The sequence below is a fragment of the Lingula anatina genome, chromosome 7 (assembly GCF_051362555.1).
Source record: "Lingula anatina isolate TDL-2025a chromosome 7, LinAna3.0, whole genome shotgun sequence".
Lineage (NCBI taxonomy): Eukaryota > Metazoa > Brachiopoda > Lingulata > Lingulida > Lingulidae > Lingula > Lingula anatina.
The window spans coordinates 3,531,540-3,548,441 of NC_141773.1; the positions used below are offsets into that span (position 1 = coordinate 3,531,540).

Here is a 16,902-nt window from a genome sequence, read left to right on the forward strand (position 1 = left end):
TGAGTTTTTATGTTCTGCTTTTATTCAACCGATTCCATAGCAGAAAAAATGCAAAAAATATCCTTCCTGAAATTTATAATTTATTCCCACAAGAAAACAAATACATTTATATTTAACAATCCATTTAGAGTATTATCAATCCCAATGTGCTGTAAGCTGCTCAGATAGTACACAGTTCAAGAGAATACTGGAAAATATCCTGTAAGTGTAGAATATGCAGGTTATAATACAGGATAGCTCCTAGTAATTGCTATAACTTTTGGTGCATAAATAGTGGTTTACAAATAAAATGTTTATTTACTGCACATATATGCGTAGCACTAACAGAAATTGCAGAAAATGTTAAAAACATACAAAAAACTATAATTGTAATTCAAGTCTTTTTTTTTATACTACAAATTTTTCTGAACCTATATCAAATGGCTACAATTGTCAACAAGACGACGTAGATTGCCACATTGTGGATACAAAGCCAGAATATGTAATTCCATTTAATAGTGCACAAAATAGTACATGAAAGTTACCATGATAAATGAAAGCATAAAAGGATTTGTCCCTAAACTGGAGTTTCAGCAATCGGACTGAGAGTAGTAGATAACTCCTTGTTAAACTACAACATTATTGGAAAAAACTTCAGAGATGACATTATTTGTTCAACTGTTAATGACAAAAAAGGGGTCCATCTTCCCTTCAACTGCAAAATATGGCACAAAAAGTTAAAAGATGTGAAGAAAATATACAAAAGGGAAATGTGCATCCTCAAAGATTATCCCAGACATCCACCCTGAACTTGTTTCTTGAATGCCACATGTTATGCATGTGGCATTCAAGAAACAAGCACACAGGATTTACAAACAATACAGTGTGGAAAACATGCCAACAAAACATAGGCCTTTTTACCAATATAAAATATTTAATAAATAAATTAATAACCATTATGTTAAGAAACATACTTGTTAATCTAGCATATCAAAGATATTATTTAAACTCCAAAACTTACATCTGGTAAATTTTATACTAAAATTCACAAGAATCCCTCCTAGGACAACCTGTAAATTACACAAATTTATAATACATACACTAAAATAAAATCAGACTTAAAATATGGAATTGAAAAATATATAAACATGAGATACACATAAGGAAATGACAAAAAATATGCTGCCAGCACCAGTACAATTTGTGAGGATAATTCCACCAGAATCTCTGTTCAGGAGATTTGACTAGAACATTTAACCAACCCTCTCTCTCTCTCTCTCTCTCTCTCATTTTTTTTGACAAAAATTGTATATAATTTTGAGTTCAACTTTAACATGTTTTGATTATTGTCATAACAAAAACCCAAGGCTTCCTAACCAACATACTTCCTTACTGACTTCAAAACTTCAGTTGGAATCGCCTGTATTCTATATTTGGGATAACGTATGGCATAAGATGGTGAATAGTCCCTGTAAAGTAGTACAAATGGTAGGCCAACTGGGGAACCACTGGGTCAGGTGACACAGCTTAACTGGGTCATCGCTGGGTCAGAGGTCAATGGAAAATCCTGAACAAACTGCCATTTGACTGTCACCAACCATCCTCACTTAAAGCTCTGAAATGATAATAGAAAATTTTATTTTATTTTTTTCGAAATCTGCTTATTTGACATCATTCTACAAACACAATGATACTACTTTATTTCAGGCCTGTAGGCAGGAGGGGGTTTTAGGGCTTTGAAGGAAAAGGAAAGCCAAAGCCCACTCTCAATCAAAATTAATTTCCATTTCTCAACCTGGGTCAACTGCATGGGCAAAAAGAAAAAAAAAGGATTCAGTTTTTTTTTAGAAATAAATACCCCTCCTTTGAAATTGCTGGCTACAGGTCTGATATTCCAACCATTACTAATTACCCAACTTTCACCTGTCACTCTACATGTAAATGATACCATGTATCACCTCTGTGTGAATGGCAAGGGAAATTCATGAAAGTCAAGTAAAACATTCAGAAATGAAAGCAAAGAGGAAGTACTGAACAATTCAGCAAGAGTTACCAGTAAACATTTCAAACCAAGGAAAAGACATCTACTTCCTTGACCAAAACTAGAGGATCAGAGAGGCGATACCGCCTCCAAATATTGTACCACCAGCTGGAGCAAACGCATTCGTATAGACCCCCACATACACAAAATAAGGGACACAGCCACCAGTTTTGTGCTTGACAAGCTGTAAAAATGCAATCAACAAGAATTTTTTAACTATTGCAAAAAATATATATGGTACAATCAAATTTAAGTTCTTCGTAAGGTAGGTCAAGGGTCAATTTCAAGGTCACAGTAAATTGCCAGTATATGACTTCCTATTCAAGTTCAAGAGTAACTATGGACCTATCTCTGTCAAGTTTGAAGTTAAAAGAGAAAGAAATTAGCAGAGTTCAGTTCATGATAAAAAGTAGGTCAAAGGTCAATTTCAAGGTCACACTTAGATTGCCAGTATAGGACTTCCTATTCAAGTTCAATAGTAACTACGGACCTATCTCAGCCAGTTTTGGAGATAAAAGGGAAGCAAAATTTGCAAAATTCAGTTCATGGTGAAAAGTAGGTCAAAGGTCAATTTCAAGGTCACATTTACATTGCCAGTATATGACTTTCTATTCAAGATCAATAGTAACTATGGACCTATCTCTGCCAGTTTTGGAGATAAAAGGGAAGCAAAATTTGCAAAGTTCAGTTTATGGTGAAAAGTAGGACAAAGGTCAATTTTAATGTCACATTTATAATGGCAGTATATGACTTCCTATTCAAGTTCAATAGTAACTACGGACCTATCTCAGCCAGTTTTGGAGATAAAAGGAAAGCAAAATTTGCAAAATTCAGTTCATGGTGTAAAGTAGGTCAAAGGTCAATTTTAAGGTCACATTTAGATTGCCAGTATGTGACTTCCTATTCAAGTTCAATAGTAACTATGGACCTATCTCTGCCAGTTTTGGAGATAAAAGGGCAGAAAAGTTTGCAAAGTTCAGTTTATGGTGAAAAGTAGGTCAAAGGTCAATTTCAAGGTCACATTTAGATTGCCAGTATATGACTTCCTATTCAAGTTCAATAGTAACTATGGACCTATCTCTGCCAGTTTCGGAGATAAAAGGAAAGCAAAATTTGCAAAATTCAGTTCATGGTGAAAAGTAGGTCAAAGGTCAATTTTAATGTCACATATAGATTGCCAGTATATGACTTCCTATTCAAGTTCAATAGTAACTACGGACCTATCTCTGCCAGTTTTGGAGATAAAAGGAAAGCAAAATTTGCAAAATTCAGTTCATGGTGTAAAGTAGGTCAAAGGTCAATTTTAAGGTCACATTTAGATTGCCAGTATATGACTTCCTATTCAAGTTCAATAGTAACTATGGACCTATCTCTGCCAGTTTTGGAGATAAAAGGGAAGAAAAATTTGCAAAGTTCAGTTCATGGTGAAAAGTAGGTCAAAGGTCAATTTCAAGGTCAAAGTAAGATTGCCAGTATATGACTTCCTATTCAACTTCAATAGTAACTATGGACCTATCTCTGCCAGTTTTGGAGATATAAGGGACTAGATGTTATAATTTTGGAGTTACCATAATGTGCCTTAAATTTCGTACAGAAAAAATTAATTAAAATAAAGAAAATGTCATTTTGGTCAAAATTCTTGAAATAGGAGGTGCTCTGAAGTTTCAGAATTTCAAATTTGATGAAATAATGTCATTTTTGAACACAAGTTGTCTGCTTTGCCAAGCCTTATGTTTTATTTTTCCACAGTTCAAAATTTATTATCCATTACCGTACTGCACATTTTGCTTTTACCACCAATATGTACTTTTTGATACAGCGTAACTCGAAAACCGTATGGAATACAAAAAAACCGAGACCACCTCCAGTGTTGGGCTTTACATGCTCTACAAAATGCAAAAAAGATTGGGTCTCTAGCATTAACGGTTCCCGAATTAGAGACAGTTTTCAGTTTCAGTATCTTATGGCCGCTACTTCCGTGAAAATGCACCGATTGACCCCAAATTCATGGAGATGAAAGATGACCTGAAGGGTAACACTTTCCAATAATATTATTGGTTAAGTCTGTGTGGTGTCTGAATAACAGGGCAAAAAAAATTTTTTTCGTAAAAAATTTCATTTTTTTGAAAATTTTGGCCCATTTGACCTTGAAGTAGAGGTCAAAGGTCAAATCCAAGGGTATATTTGAAATCTACACATATGACTTTTGGAAAGCCGTCTATAGAAATTTTTCCCATAACTCCTTCCGTAGGGTAGATAATTAGCATTTAATTTTGCCATTTTTAGACAAGGGTGCATTGCAATGAGTGCCACACCCAGACCCCAATACCGACAAAGCCCAAATTTTACGTGGAACGAGTTGAGATTATAGGTGACCTAAATCCATGAGATGGGTACGGGGGCCCTTACCGTCTAGGAGGAGAAGCAGTAACGGTAGCCGTCCGGCGGAGCCGGCAGAACGATCCGGACGGGACCGAAACCATGTGTACCGCCAGTGCTAACGTTGGTGGTACAACAATATAAGGCCTATTCCCAATAAAACATTGTTCTTTCCCACCCCATGGAGATTCTCGTTGATTGCAATCAGATTAACTGACTTACAGGCCTCCTCCTAGCATTGAGTAGAATACAAAAGCTGGTGATTATACACTGTAAACAAGAGGTGTGTTAATCTGATTGCATTCAGCAAGAGTCCCCATCAATCTTTGTAAAATGACAGTTTCAATGAGAATGGACCAACAGGCTTTGCCTTTCTTGTAAAGCCATGGGTCAAGCAGATGGTCTCTGTGCAATTGGCTAGTATGGTGCTAAAGTGCTTCATAAGCTGCAGTCAGATTCAAACGGACTAGCTGGATCTATCCAATTCTTCTGGGGATTCTCACTAAATTGCATTTAGTGTAATCAACTTAATTGTCTGACATGCCTCCTGGAACAGTAAGGTGGTAATTAACTTTGGTGTGGGCTATCCCCTAGCAGCTTGAGGAGGCCTGTCAGATATTTAAACTGATTACGGTGATTGCACTTAGGGAGAATCTCATGCAGAGTTAATTCGATCCAGTTAGTCTGATGGGTTTATCTGAATGCTCCGATAGAGTAAGCGTGCTATACCTTGAAAAGTTCCTAGTTAATTTCTTGTTAAGTGGCACCCTGCCCAAGGAAGCTGTGGAGTGGCCTAGAAAAAGCACATGCTTGCACAGTCACACACATCACAGGAAGAAACAAACACATTTAGATACAAGGCTCAATACAAAGCTTGGACCCGTCACACTTGTGTGATGGGTCCTAGGATGAAGCAACATTTTTGCCATTTTATAACCCTGAAAAGGAATTATAGTAAAATATGTGAGAGAGTGCAATTTTTTTTTGTCTTATGTAAGAACCCAAAATTCTTCAGAAAGTCTGGTCATTTTAGGACATTTAAGCAGATCTATATCTTCTTTGTATTTTTTTTTTTCATATTGAACCAAAACATATACACTGAAAAGAAGAGCTTTGTAATACTGGAGAGTGATGTAGGAGATACACCACATTAAATTACAGGCACATACAAGCAGTGTTATGAACATGACAAAGGATTATACTAAGTATGATAACTTGAAGGACTGACAAAATGCAATAAAAGATTGAATGTCACCAAAACCAAATTTAAGAATGATAAGATTAATGTATATCATGTAGTATTATTCCACTGAATTACTCTCATTACTCAGCCATTTTCTTTACATTTGGCTTACAGCACTTCTAACTACCACAGTATTGTTTTCACAAATTTCCCTTTCATTTTCACCACCCTAACCATATTTTCCCATTCTCCAGAGACCACACCAGTGCCTGTCCATAGCAGCTCTCTAACAGACACCCTTCTAGCTGTTCTACAAATTACTGAAATAGTTATAATTTATTCATATTTATAATAAATTATATATAATTTATTATTTTGTAACTGCTAGATCTGTCACAGCTAGAAAGACATGTAGTCGAGAACAATCACCAATAGAAGAAAACCATCCCAATCAGCTACTTGAGAGACTTTTTTTTCAAGATTTTCTGCGTGTTGTTTACCATGATAATATCCTACATGAACAGGCCCTGAATATCAGAGGAGCTTTATCATATTTTTCCTACCACAGCACAGTCAAAACTTGGTGGGAAAGCGTTCCTGTTATATCCACGTACATGTACTTCTATTATACAGGGCATTCTCACTTGCACTGCCACCCCAGCATCTTAATGATAAACCTTGGACCCACTCTGGCTAAACCTTAAAACCCCGACCACATCCACAGGTAGATAGAGCAGTATGTTTCCATTACCTTGTCCTTTGGAATCCTGGTTAGTTTCAGAGTTTGCCAGAAACAATAACCTTCATTATCAGTGTGCCTTGATGCTTTGTCACCAGAAATGACAACTCCAGATATGTTGACAATAAAGGTTGTATAGTTTTCACTAAACTCTGAACTTTTGTGACCAAAATCCACAATCCCAATACATTTAAGACTAGATGAATCAGATTATAAATTAACTCCCTTCTCTTTCTTTAATTCTTTCTTTCTGATTTCCTTTCTCAACCCTAAGCATGGGAGAAAGGAAGGTTCCAAGTACCCCTGATGTGCCAACACCATAGTTTAGTATATACCTGTGAGTAAACTGAACAAGCTGGGCAACATAATACATGTGACCTACAGTTCAGAGAAAGCCAGCATTGTGTTATCACAGTAAGTACCCATTATAAAATAATAATAAAATCTCTTTTAAAATGCAGTGCAATATACTATGGAATATTTAGAATGCCAAATTTAATATATCTTAATACCTGCTGGTGCCTAAAAGACTAGATGCTATTTCAGCTCTTGTGAGTCATCGTAGTTAAAACAAGATGGAGCTTTGTGACGCTTGACAGTGATCCTTAAAAAAATGAACAACAGCAACAAAAATAGTCATGTTGTGCTTTAATTTTCTGACGGATCTAACTGATGAGCTCAATGGGTAAAAGACTGTCTTTTGCAAATGTAAAATGATAAAAAAAGCAAAAAAAATAGTTGTATTCATTGGGCTTATATGTACACCTTGAATGCATGATTTACAACACAAAATGTGACAGAGAGAAAGGCATGCCACCAACAACAGAAAAGAACAGCCATGCAAAAATATTAGGACATGCATCACAATAAATATGACCATTAATATGTAACTTAAATACTCTTTGTCTCACATTCCAACATGACAAGTGTAATATAAGCATATTCGTGATATTGTGATCTACACGAAAGCTGTCTGTGATGTCAAATACATTACAATTTTCATGCCAAAAAAAAAAAAAAAAATCCCGTGAGCTTCTGCAATATACAGTTATTATATATCCTTTATATTTTACCTTAATTTTGATCAGTTTCAATCAAAAGTGATGTCTCTGTAGTTATTCCTTTAATATAATTGACACATCTGGTAAGCATGAAAAAGGTCCCAAATTTTAAACTGTTTCAGTGCTTAATTTGGACAAATTCTCAGAAATAAAACAAAGCAACCTATGGTCCAAATGCAACTGTATTACTTGTATTTTTAAGATTTACATTTAAATCAAAAAAAGATTTTTCTCTCAAATCTTCCCATCAAGCAAAGGCCCCGCAAATCCTTTCATATAGATATAATAACTTAAGATTAATCTTTGTGTTACTGGAATCTGTTAGTCTCGGATAAAAAAAAATCACCTTATTTTTAAATTTCACATTTTTGTTTCAATCCATTATTTGAAAAAAAATCACATATAAAAATATAATAAATAAAAATAAATAAGTAACTCCTACTTACGTCTATTTCCCTGTACGCCGCCTGGCGCTGGCTGTTTGAGCATGGTGCTGTAGACATTAACTGCCACTACCAGACAGCAGAGCAAGATAGGGCCTATAATAGCCCCCTCCAGACCAAAACAATACATCCCTCCTGCTATGGCTAGACCCGTCAGATAGGGGTGACCTCCACTGGAATGGAAATATAAAAATGAATGAATGAATGAATGAACACACACACACACACACACACACACACCCACACACATAATCAAAAAGAATAGAGGATCTTCCAATAGAGGAAGCCTTGAAAACTTGACCACATTGAAAGGCATCCCTCTCCATCAACATCCAATCAAAAAACAAACCAGGTCATAAGTACTTGCCCTAAAATGAAGGAAGACCATACTAACATTTCCCTGTAACCCATACATACTCTCTTACCCTTTAATATCACTGTATATGGCAGTATCTACAAACATGGTGGGTAGCAGCTGACAGACGAAGAGCGTGACGGCCATGACTAGCTCTCCCTGGACCAGCCACAGTTCTATGACTGCGGGCAGGGCGGCCCAGTATGTACCCAGGAAAGGTATAGCACCAAATATGGCTGCCAGGGCTGGAACAGCGAAACCAGTTTCTTCTTATAATAATAATAATAATAATAATAATAATAATAATAATAATAATAACATTAATAATAAAACAAGTTCTTTAAAACTGCTCTTTAAATGCTCCAGCACTGGTATAAATTTATTGTAAACCATATCACTTGAATTTTGAAAAAAAAAATAATTTAAGTTTTTTAATCTTAAAAAAAAAATTACACCATATTTTGGATGGCTCTTCTCGAAGCTAAACTTTTGTCAACAGTATTCAAATACTATCTATTTCATAAAAAAAAATTAAAGTAGCTGGTGTTGCTAAATTGCCAACACTACCTGATGGAATAAAGACGATATTTATCCCAAACACAGTATGAGTAAGCCAAGTATACAGCCCATAGAAGGTTGCCATCTTCATGGAAGCCTTGAATACACCGCTGAAAGAAAAACACAAAGTATCTTTTTAACAACAGTGTTTGTTAGTGTTGTACAGTTTCATTAGCTATGTTATTATAACAGACTTGTGAAGATTCTTTTGTCTATAGCTACTTATATTTGTCTGATCTTACCATCCAATGTTAGGATATTATGTGGCAAGCTTTCAGGTGGGTTGGCCATATTTGACCTGGGGATATGTTAGTCCACAGATCAACTGGCTGTGAATGCTGCATTGGAATGCATTTTGGATCACAAGAAGTCCCATGTGACTTTATATCTCACCTAATTCCCTCCTCTACGGCCTCCCCCAGTTTACTGGTGCTGTCCGAGCCTGTTGGACTTATACTGACCAGCCAATCTATTGGCTTGTAGTGCTCCCCGCTGGACGACAGCAGGTAGAACAACGTGGTCAAGAATACCACCTGGAAGTGGACGGAAATAGTATGACTGACAGACAGACAGATAAATTTAACAATGACTGAAATGTCTTTGCAGTCCCGTGGATATGAAAATGTATCTAATAAAAATATATATATATATTTATTTAATAATTTTTTTTGCTAAAAATTAATATCTAACAATTGCCATTTTGCAGACTACAAGATTTCACAGATATGAAAATTTATCTCATTTAAAATATATTTATTTTTTCAATTTCAGATTTTTGTTGCTCAAAATAAATATCAAACAATTGCATTTAAAACCACCATTTTGCAGAAATGGTTTAAGATGAACCTTTGGGAAATTGCACCCTCTAGCTACACCATCTGGACCAAGGCAGTTTCATTAATTTAATTTTGTAAGTATCAAGCATTTTTCGTGCTAAACATGCTTAAAAGCTAAGTCAGCTCTTTCTTTTATTTTCAATTATTATAATTTCAAACCTACAGCAGACAGCACAAAGTTGAGCAGAGCTGTTCCTCCCCCAAACAGCAGTGAGATGGTGGTCCACAGGACACTCAGGGCAAGATTCATGTTCCCCTTGATGAAGATCCACAGAGATTCTAACACCTGGAATCAGTTAATATTGTATGTTCATGTATAAAATGCTAGGCATTATTATTATTATTATTATTATTATTATTATTATTATTATTATTATTATTATTGCCTTTTAGTCAAAGAAATCAAACATGTTTTTGAGGTCAAATTTACAATGAAAAATCCAGTTGCATTTGTTGAAGATCAGTTAATGTTACAGTAATTCACAGGGAACCAGAGTTTTTCTTAAGAGTATAATGATAGTATACTGAATTTTTTTACTGAAATACACACCAGTCACACACAGAAACACACAAGACTCACCGACTTGAGAGTTCCAATATTGTCCTGCACAAAGCTGACAACTCCAGAGAAATCTGTGTTTTTCATGACAGACCACGCACTGGTGAGGTTTGTCATGGACAGGTCAGAAAATGAAGGACTCCTTGTCAAAGTGCCCGTCTTCCTCACTGCTGTGGTGTTCTGCAACATGTGTATATTGATTATTAAATTGCTGTTGTAAATGAACTATTTGATTGAAAGTTCAAATTAACAAATCAATTTAAATCTTTTCTTTTGACACAAAATGAAGTATAAAATCAATATTTGCTGATCATAAAATATGTCTAGAGAACAAATTAAAGTAATTATCATGATGGTTATTTTAAAATGTATGAGTCAAAGTGAACTGTTATCATGTTCTTTAACACAACTGAATCCTAACAACATGTACTCTTTTCTGAAAAAAATTGTAAAGACAGATCAGTTTTCTTAAATTTTTCTCATAGAAAAGTAGCGATATATGGCTATAAAGTAATGTGTCCTCCCACCTTGGTAGAAAACCAGGACTCATACAGTCTGTCATATAGAGCCAGAGCCTGGGCCTCCACATGGGTCTTATTGGCATTCTCCCCAGCTATATAATTTACCTGGAATACAATGGCCACACATTAGGATTCATTCACAGATCTGTATGCAAGTATGACACTACACTTGCTTCTGGTTCATTTTTGCGATAAAATATTTATAGAATTGTACTCAAAAGCAATGATCTATTGTTTAACATGCAATCAACAACAAAACAGCACCTGCAATGGATATATGTGTAGAAAATGCATTAATGCACAAAGTTTAAAATCTTTTATTCAACATTAAAAATCCAATCAAGCCCTTAAAACTAATTGCTATTTTAATTTACAATGACACAACACCCTCCCATACACATACCTGTGTGGATATCCGCCACCTTCCATAAACATACCTGTGTGGATATCCACTGCCTTTTATACACATACCTGTGTGGATATCCACTGCCTTCCATACACATACCTGTGTGGATATCCACTGCCTTCCATACACATAGGCATTGCCAACCATGGAGTCCATTGCCTTCTGTACTTGTTCACTCTCTGGAAGCCAACTGGAGTGAAAATAGTAGAATAAATATTAGTTTTCTGCATAAAGCCAGGTGATTATGCCAGGAGTAGCATATTAATAAGTCAATCTTCTGACTCATCAAACTGACCACCAAACTGATGGCCAACTTGGAAAATGAGTACTGACTACTCATTATCATTTTCGTAATTGATGACATCTGCATAATAAACTACAAAAAGTGATGTTTTGCCAATTTTGCCTAAATAAATCAAATTAACAGTTCTATTGTCAAAAATTAACCTTTTTACTTATCTTGAAGTACTGTAAATTAAAATACTTTCTGATTTCAAATGACTGAAGATTAGGGCTTTTGAGATGCAGGACAAATTATTTCAACACCAAGATGCAGCGCAAATTATTTCAGCAATGTTTTTATAATTTTTTTTCTGCTTCTGCAAACTTCTTTGAGCCTTAAATAACACATGAACTCTTAAGACTACTTACTGTTTGAACTCAGGATGGAGGGAGTTGTTGAGGACATCACTGGTTACTTTGACAAGATGCATACTTTCCTGATGAACCTAAAATTGAAAATCAAAATATAACCAGATTACAGAATGGCCGCAAAGACATATGTCAGTGTTAGCATAATAAGTGTGTAGACGCCCTCCATGTTCCCTCCCTTATCTCCCCCCCCCCCTTTTGTACTTACAATTTTTAGTTCCTTACCTTGCATTTACAATGAATGTGGACTGCAAGAAGTGGAGTGAAAGCAGGGAATACAACGTTTCTACTGAACCTATTGTCTTAAAAGATTTTTAAAAAGTTGTGTTTTTCCCTGACAGATGTCTGCACTCTAGCTCTACTCTCTAGGTTCTACTAAATAAAGTGTGAACCAGTATTAAGTGACAAAAATCCTGATACCTGTACGGCCATAAAAATAGTAAACAGCACAGTGCCTATGAGCACACCAAGGATAACCATAGTACTCATGATGGCATCCATGGACGACTCCAGCCCTGAGGTAATCTAAAACAATTATAATAATAAAGAATGAACTTCTGCCTGGTCACAATTTTATAACTCTGCAACAATCTGTGCCTTAATGTCTTACCTACTGCTCACTTGGAGCAGCAGACCTCAATTATATGGCTTTGAATAAGTAGACTGAGTAGACTCATTCTGAAGATGAAAACTAAAAACTAGTAAAGAAAAAAATAATAAATCTAAAACAATCCCTAAAATTCACATTATTTTATGTGAATAGACTTGTATTTTTTAAACATCAAATGCTTTACCTGTGGCTGTCATTCAGATGAAATATAAATTTAAACAGGTTATCACAAATTCTCCTTTATACACAAATAAGCATCAAAGCTTATCATGAAGCGTGCTGCCACCTGTCATTCTGACCCCATACCTTGCGGTCTCCTCTGATGGCCAGTTTGGTCAGACCTTGTATGGGTACAGGGACCAGTGCGTCTTTGCGGTCATCCACCCATGCAGTGGTCTTGCTTTGAACTTCTGTTAATTTTTCCTTGAATCCGTCATTGCTGAGTGCAATTTTGACTAGTAAAATAAAATGTACTTGAAATCAGGTAATAATAATAATAATAATAATAATAATAATAATAATAATAATAACAATAATCATCATCATCATCATCATCATCATCATCAGTGATGGACAGCAAAAGTATAGGCAGTATGCTTTATTTGACTCTGAAAAGATTTGCCGTTATAGAGGCTATACTACTGCAGTGCATATACAGGTACATGTATCATAAATTACTGAGATGTTGATTCAAACAGAAAAACTTATTCATGCAAGTAATTACCCACATATTTTTGGTATTCACAAAAAAAAAAAAAAGGGGGGGGGGGGGGGGGAACCCAACTTTTAACTGATACATAGTACCTCTTATTCTATCCAAGGTTATTTAGAATACAAACAACACAAAACCAAAAAAGTGAATCAAAATTAGCAAACATTCTCCCCCTTGCTTACCAAGCGTCTTAATAATCCAAACAGCCAGTAGGACAGGTAACAGCTGTACCAGCCAGAAATGCCTCCAAATATGAACCAGCCCCAGAGCCCACAATAGCCAGATAAAACAGTGGTCACTCAATGAGCGCTTCTTCCTGGCTGGTGCCTTCTTTGGCTTTGATTGTGAGGAGTCTGGTCCTTGACCTTCAGTCTGACTTTGACCTTTTGACTGACCTTGGCCATCAGTGTTCAAGTTCAAGGTCTTTGGTTTTCGGGCTTCTTCCATTGGCAAACCAACCTCGGCTCCCGGAGGTCTGTTTGGCTGAACATTGGCATTTTCCTCGTCAGAATGATGGCTCTCCTGCAATGAGTCAGACTGGCTGGTATCGAAGGAGGCGATAGAGGAATTTGTCCTAGACTCCATTCTGTTTCTTCCGGAGATAACTCGCCACAAGGCTTCTTTTAATTTCTCAGTTGGAGAAACATCAGGCAAGTCTTGCTCTGAAAAGAGTAATTATACTTTTTTTGGCATACTATATTATCATTTAACACTTTTTAATCTATTTGCTTTGTTTTAAATTCATGCTTTACTGGTGAATTAAACAAATTAATGCACAAAATATGACACCAGTTATATCACCAAAAAATAAATAATCTATACAAAATGCACAGTAGAAAAGAAAAACCATCAAGAACCTAAATTTTAACTTCACAAACATCAATGACAAAATTTCATGAATCGATAAATTTACTCTTAAAATCACTAACACATATTATTTGTACTCTGTAAAATAAAGAGTGTACCTTCACCATTTTTTCTCTTCTTAAGCTTTGCCTCCTTGATTTCTGCCCCGAGTCCCACACTCATGGCGGTGACCACCATGACCACTATGGGGATCCTCAGGGCGCCAGCGTTGGTGGCCAGGTGGAACAGTATCGCGATCCATATAGGTACAGAGAGATAGCGGAGCACAGAACTGGACTGCTTGTTCCAGTAGAACACTACAGCTAGGAAATAAGCTATCACAAATGTCCAGATCTGTAATATTTAAAGAGAATGGTATCAGGTCATGATCATTCAAAGGCAGAGGTATCATATGCATGTCAGAGGTTAAATTAATTGTGAATTGAAAGTAATGATTACATTTACTAATAGGCTATTATGTAACAACTTGTACTAATTGTGGCTGAAACAAGCACAAACATGAACCTGCACACACACACACACACACACACACACACATCTGTGATGCACATAAAGCACTACTCTGCCCAAGTACTGAACTAGTATCCCTTGCGCCTTTTTTTTTCTGAAGTTAGAAACCACATGATATTAATGAGCTCAGACATCTTTAAACCAAGCCCTCAGCTGGAAGTCTACAAGTTGAAGATGTCAGAGGTGAAAATATAAGTATGCATTTCCTAATGTCAAGAAGAAATTACATTATTTTTTTACTTTTTGGTATAATTGTAGTTAGTTTTTAAACAGTATTATTTTTTCTTACACTCTGAATAAAATATTTCATTAAGCTCCAAGATTTGCTGCTGGTAAAAGGAAATTCTGATCATAGCCATGGTGTTGTTTATGGTGTATGGATTAACAGGAGATTTTGGCAAAAATCCAGATGTCAGTCATATTAAAAATTATGCAAATACACTCTGGAATTCAAATTTAAAACTGATTTTTTCACCAGCTTTAATGTTATCAGAACTACAGACTATAAACTTTCTAAAAGGTCATCTGCTTTGTAGTATGAAGACCAACTGAACCCTGCTAGAAAAGTTTGACATTTGAAATCTTTGACCCTATTCCCAGAGATTAGATCGAGCCAAACTAGATCAACCTAACTCTCTGGGGGTTCACGCTAAATAGCTGTCAGCCAAGCGGGCACGAAAGTTAATTACCCCCTTACAGCTTGTAGTAGGCAGAACGGACTTTTAAGCCGGATTATCTGACAGTAATCTAGTGAGACTCCCCACGGGGATAGATCAATCTAAAATATATGGGAATACGCCCTTTGTGCCAAAAGGGAATGCCCTTGAACACTGGTTATAAACAAATGTGTTATGTCAAACAATTGTGTATATATATATATAGTGCTAGTACACTGCTGCAGGCACATCATAATCAGCAACCCAATAATCCTTATCTGTTGCATCAGGAAATTCCTCATCCCAATATTCCTATTTATAAACAAGGTTATTAGTAATTTTTGCTTAATGATAAACTTATCTTAGTCAACTCCTATAGACGTAAAATAAAATTCATTAGTTGATGCTGTTTATTACAGAAATTATGACTCACTTGTCAAATCTGGTCTAATGTCAGCTGATGAACATAAAAATCATGCAATTTTGAGTTTATTCATATGGGTCACACCCTTTTACTGCTAGGTGAAATTATCATAAATGCCTTGGCAGCAATTTCAGAATAAGGAATAACCAGTACTTTTTTTAAATTAATAATGAAATCAGTAACAACTAGTGAGACTTTGGACTGAGAGTATCTCATTACACAGCCATATATCATCTCCATTCACTCTAGACTCTTGAGTGGCTTCTTGTGAATATGAAGAATCATTACTGGGTTGTAACACTTCTTAATAATCAATACAAGTTTGTGAACACCTGATGTTGGTTTGATGTGAATGACTCAAGAATACTGGTATACAGTACTGTGCATGACTGGAATATCAGTGCACACTGTTGACTATGGGATATACCATACTGCATCGGTACATTTACTAGAGTGGCATATGTATGGTGATTTTATCAACTTCTTTAATAATACTCTACCATTTTTTTTAATCATTACAGTACCAAGTAGACTTGTGCCGTACTCTCAAGTCGTATTTTGTGGTTTTAACTTTTAAATGTACATAAATTCATTAACCAATGAAGGTGACAACCTAGCTATCACAAAATTAATGCGTCATCAGAATGATTTTGAAATGTACACTTTGTTAGCATAGCCTGTATATACATGGATCAGAATCTTCAATAGTCAATAAGAGTGATATTGCGCATGGATTTCGTGCTAGTGACAGCCAAGCACTTTTGAATCAATAAACTTGGCGTCCACAACTTACCCAGAATGAGCTAAAAAGACCCAGTGCCTGATATGCAAGCCAGAAAATAGCCTTCAGTAAATTGAAAATCTTTACTAAAGGCCCAAAATGATACAATAAATAAGTCACCGGGAAACCAATGCCGATGATAACTATGGCCTTGATGTGCCGTTTTATAGCTCCTGCGATTGTCTGCGATGCATTGTCAATTACATTCAGGGGTAAAACCACCACCCCTATGACAAAAGGAGTCCCTGATTCCGTGAGTCCTTTCAACCACCCTCTTAAGCAAGACGTAAGGCTGTTTTTAACTGGGTGTAGTACAGTTCCACACAGCAAAGCCCACATCAGGGGGCGAAGGAATATTTCCAGAACGAAATAAACTGAGACTGCCGCGCTGCAGACGAGAATCACGAATAGAGTGGCACCTGCGTTGTAAAATGCTTGCTTCAGTGCTGATTCGTCGCCCTGTGGGACCACCTTGTAGATATTATCCAGAGGAGACCGAAGGTAGTCCATCTTTGGTGTGGCCATCTTGTCTTGTTGATGTCTGCTAAATGACGTCACATTACACGAGAACGAGACCGGGAATTCCCTAACAGGGGGCTTCCCCCACACTATTTGTAAACATGGCATATCT

General features: G+C 36.1%; 1 protein-coding gene across 8 annotated transcripts; it reads right to left on the minus strand.

The window, feature by feature from the left end:
- Window positions 1-67: 67 nt before the first annotated feature.
- On the minus strand, window positions 68-16,832 carry LOC106177434 (transmembrane protein 245). 8 transcript variants are annotated; one of them, XR_015335551.1, is made up of 17 exons: window positions 16,284-16,832; window positions 13,999-14,233; window positions 13,216-13,695; window positions 12,628-12,776; window positions 12,132-12,236; window positions 11,712-11,788; window positions 11,160-11,250; window positions 10,661-10,759; window positions 10,155-10,313; window positions 9,738-9,860; window positions 9,132-9,271; window positions 8,748-8,848; window positions 8,251-8,425; window positions 7,829-7,998; window positions 6,834-6,925; window positions 5,129-5,192; window positions 68-1,594 (listed from the first exon to the last, which is right to left on the minus strand). XR_015335551.1 is itself a non-coding variant. In XM_087018285.1 (16 exons), exons 1-16 carry the CDS (start codon window positions 16,794-16,796, stop codon window positions 1,570-1,572), a joined length of 2,706 nt encoding a protein of 901 aa, XP_086874411.1. In that variant the 5' UTR covers window positions 16,797-16,832; the 3' UTR covers window positions 68-1,569. The 8 variants fall into 8 exon arrangements, 6 of the variants coding, with proteins under 6 accessions (XP_086874411.1, XP_086874412.1, XP_086874413.1 ...); XR_015335552.1 differs by lacking the exon at window positions 6,834-6,925 and adding an exon at window positions 7,395-7,442; XM_087018285.1 differs by lacking the exon at window positions 6,834-6,925.
- Between the last annotated feature and the right edge of the window lie 70 nt (window positions 16,833-16,902).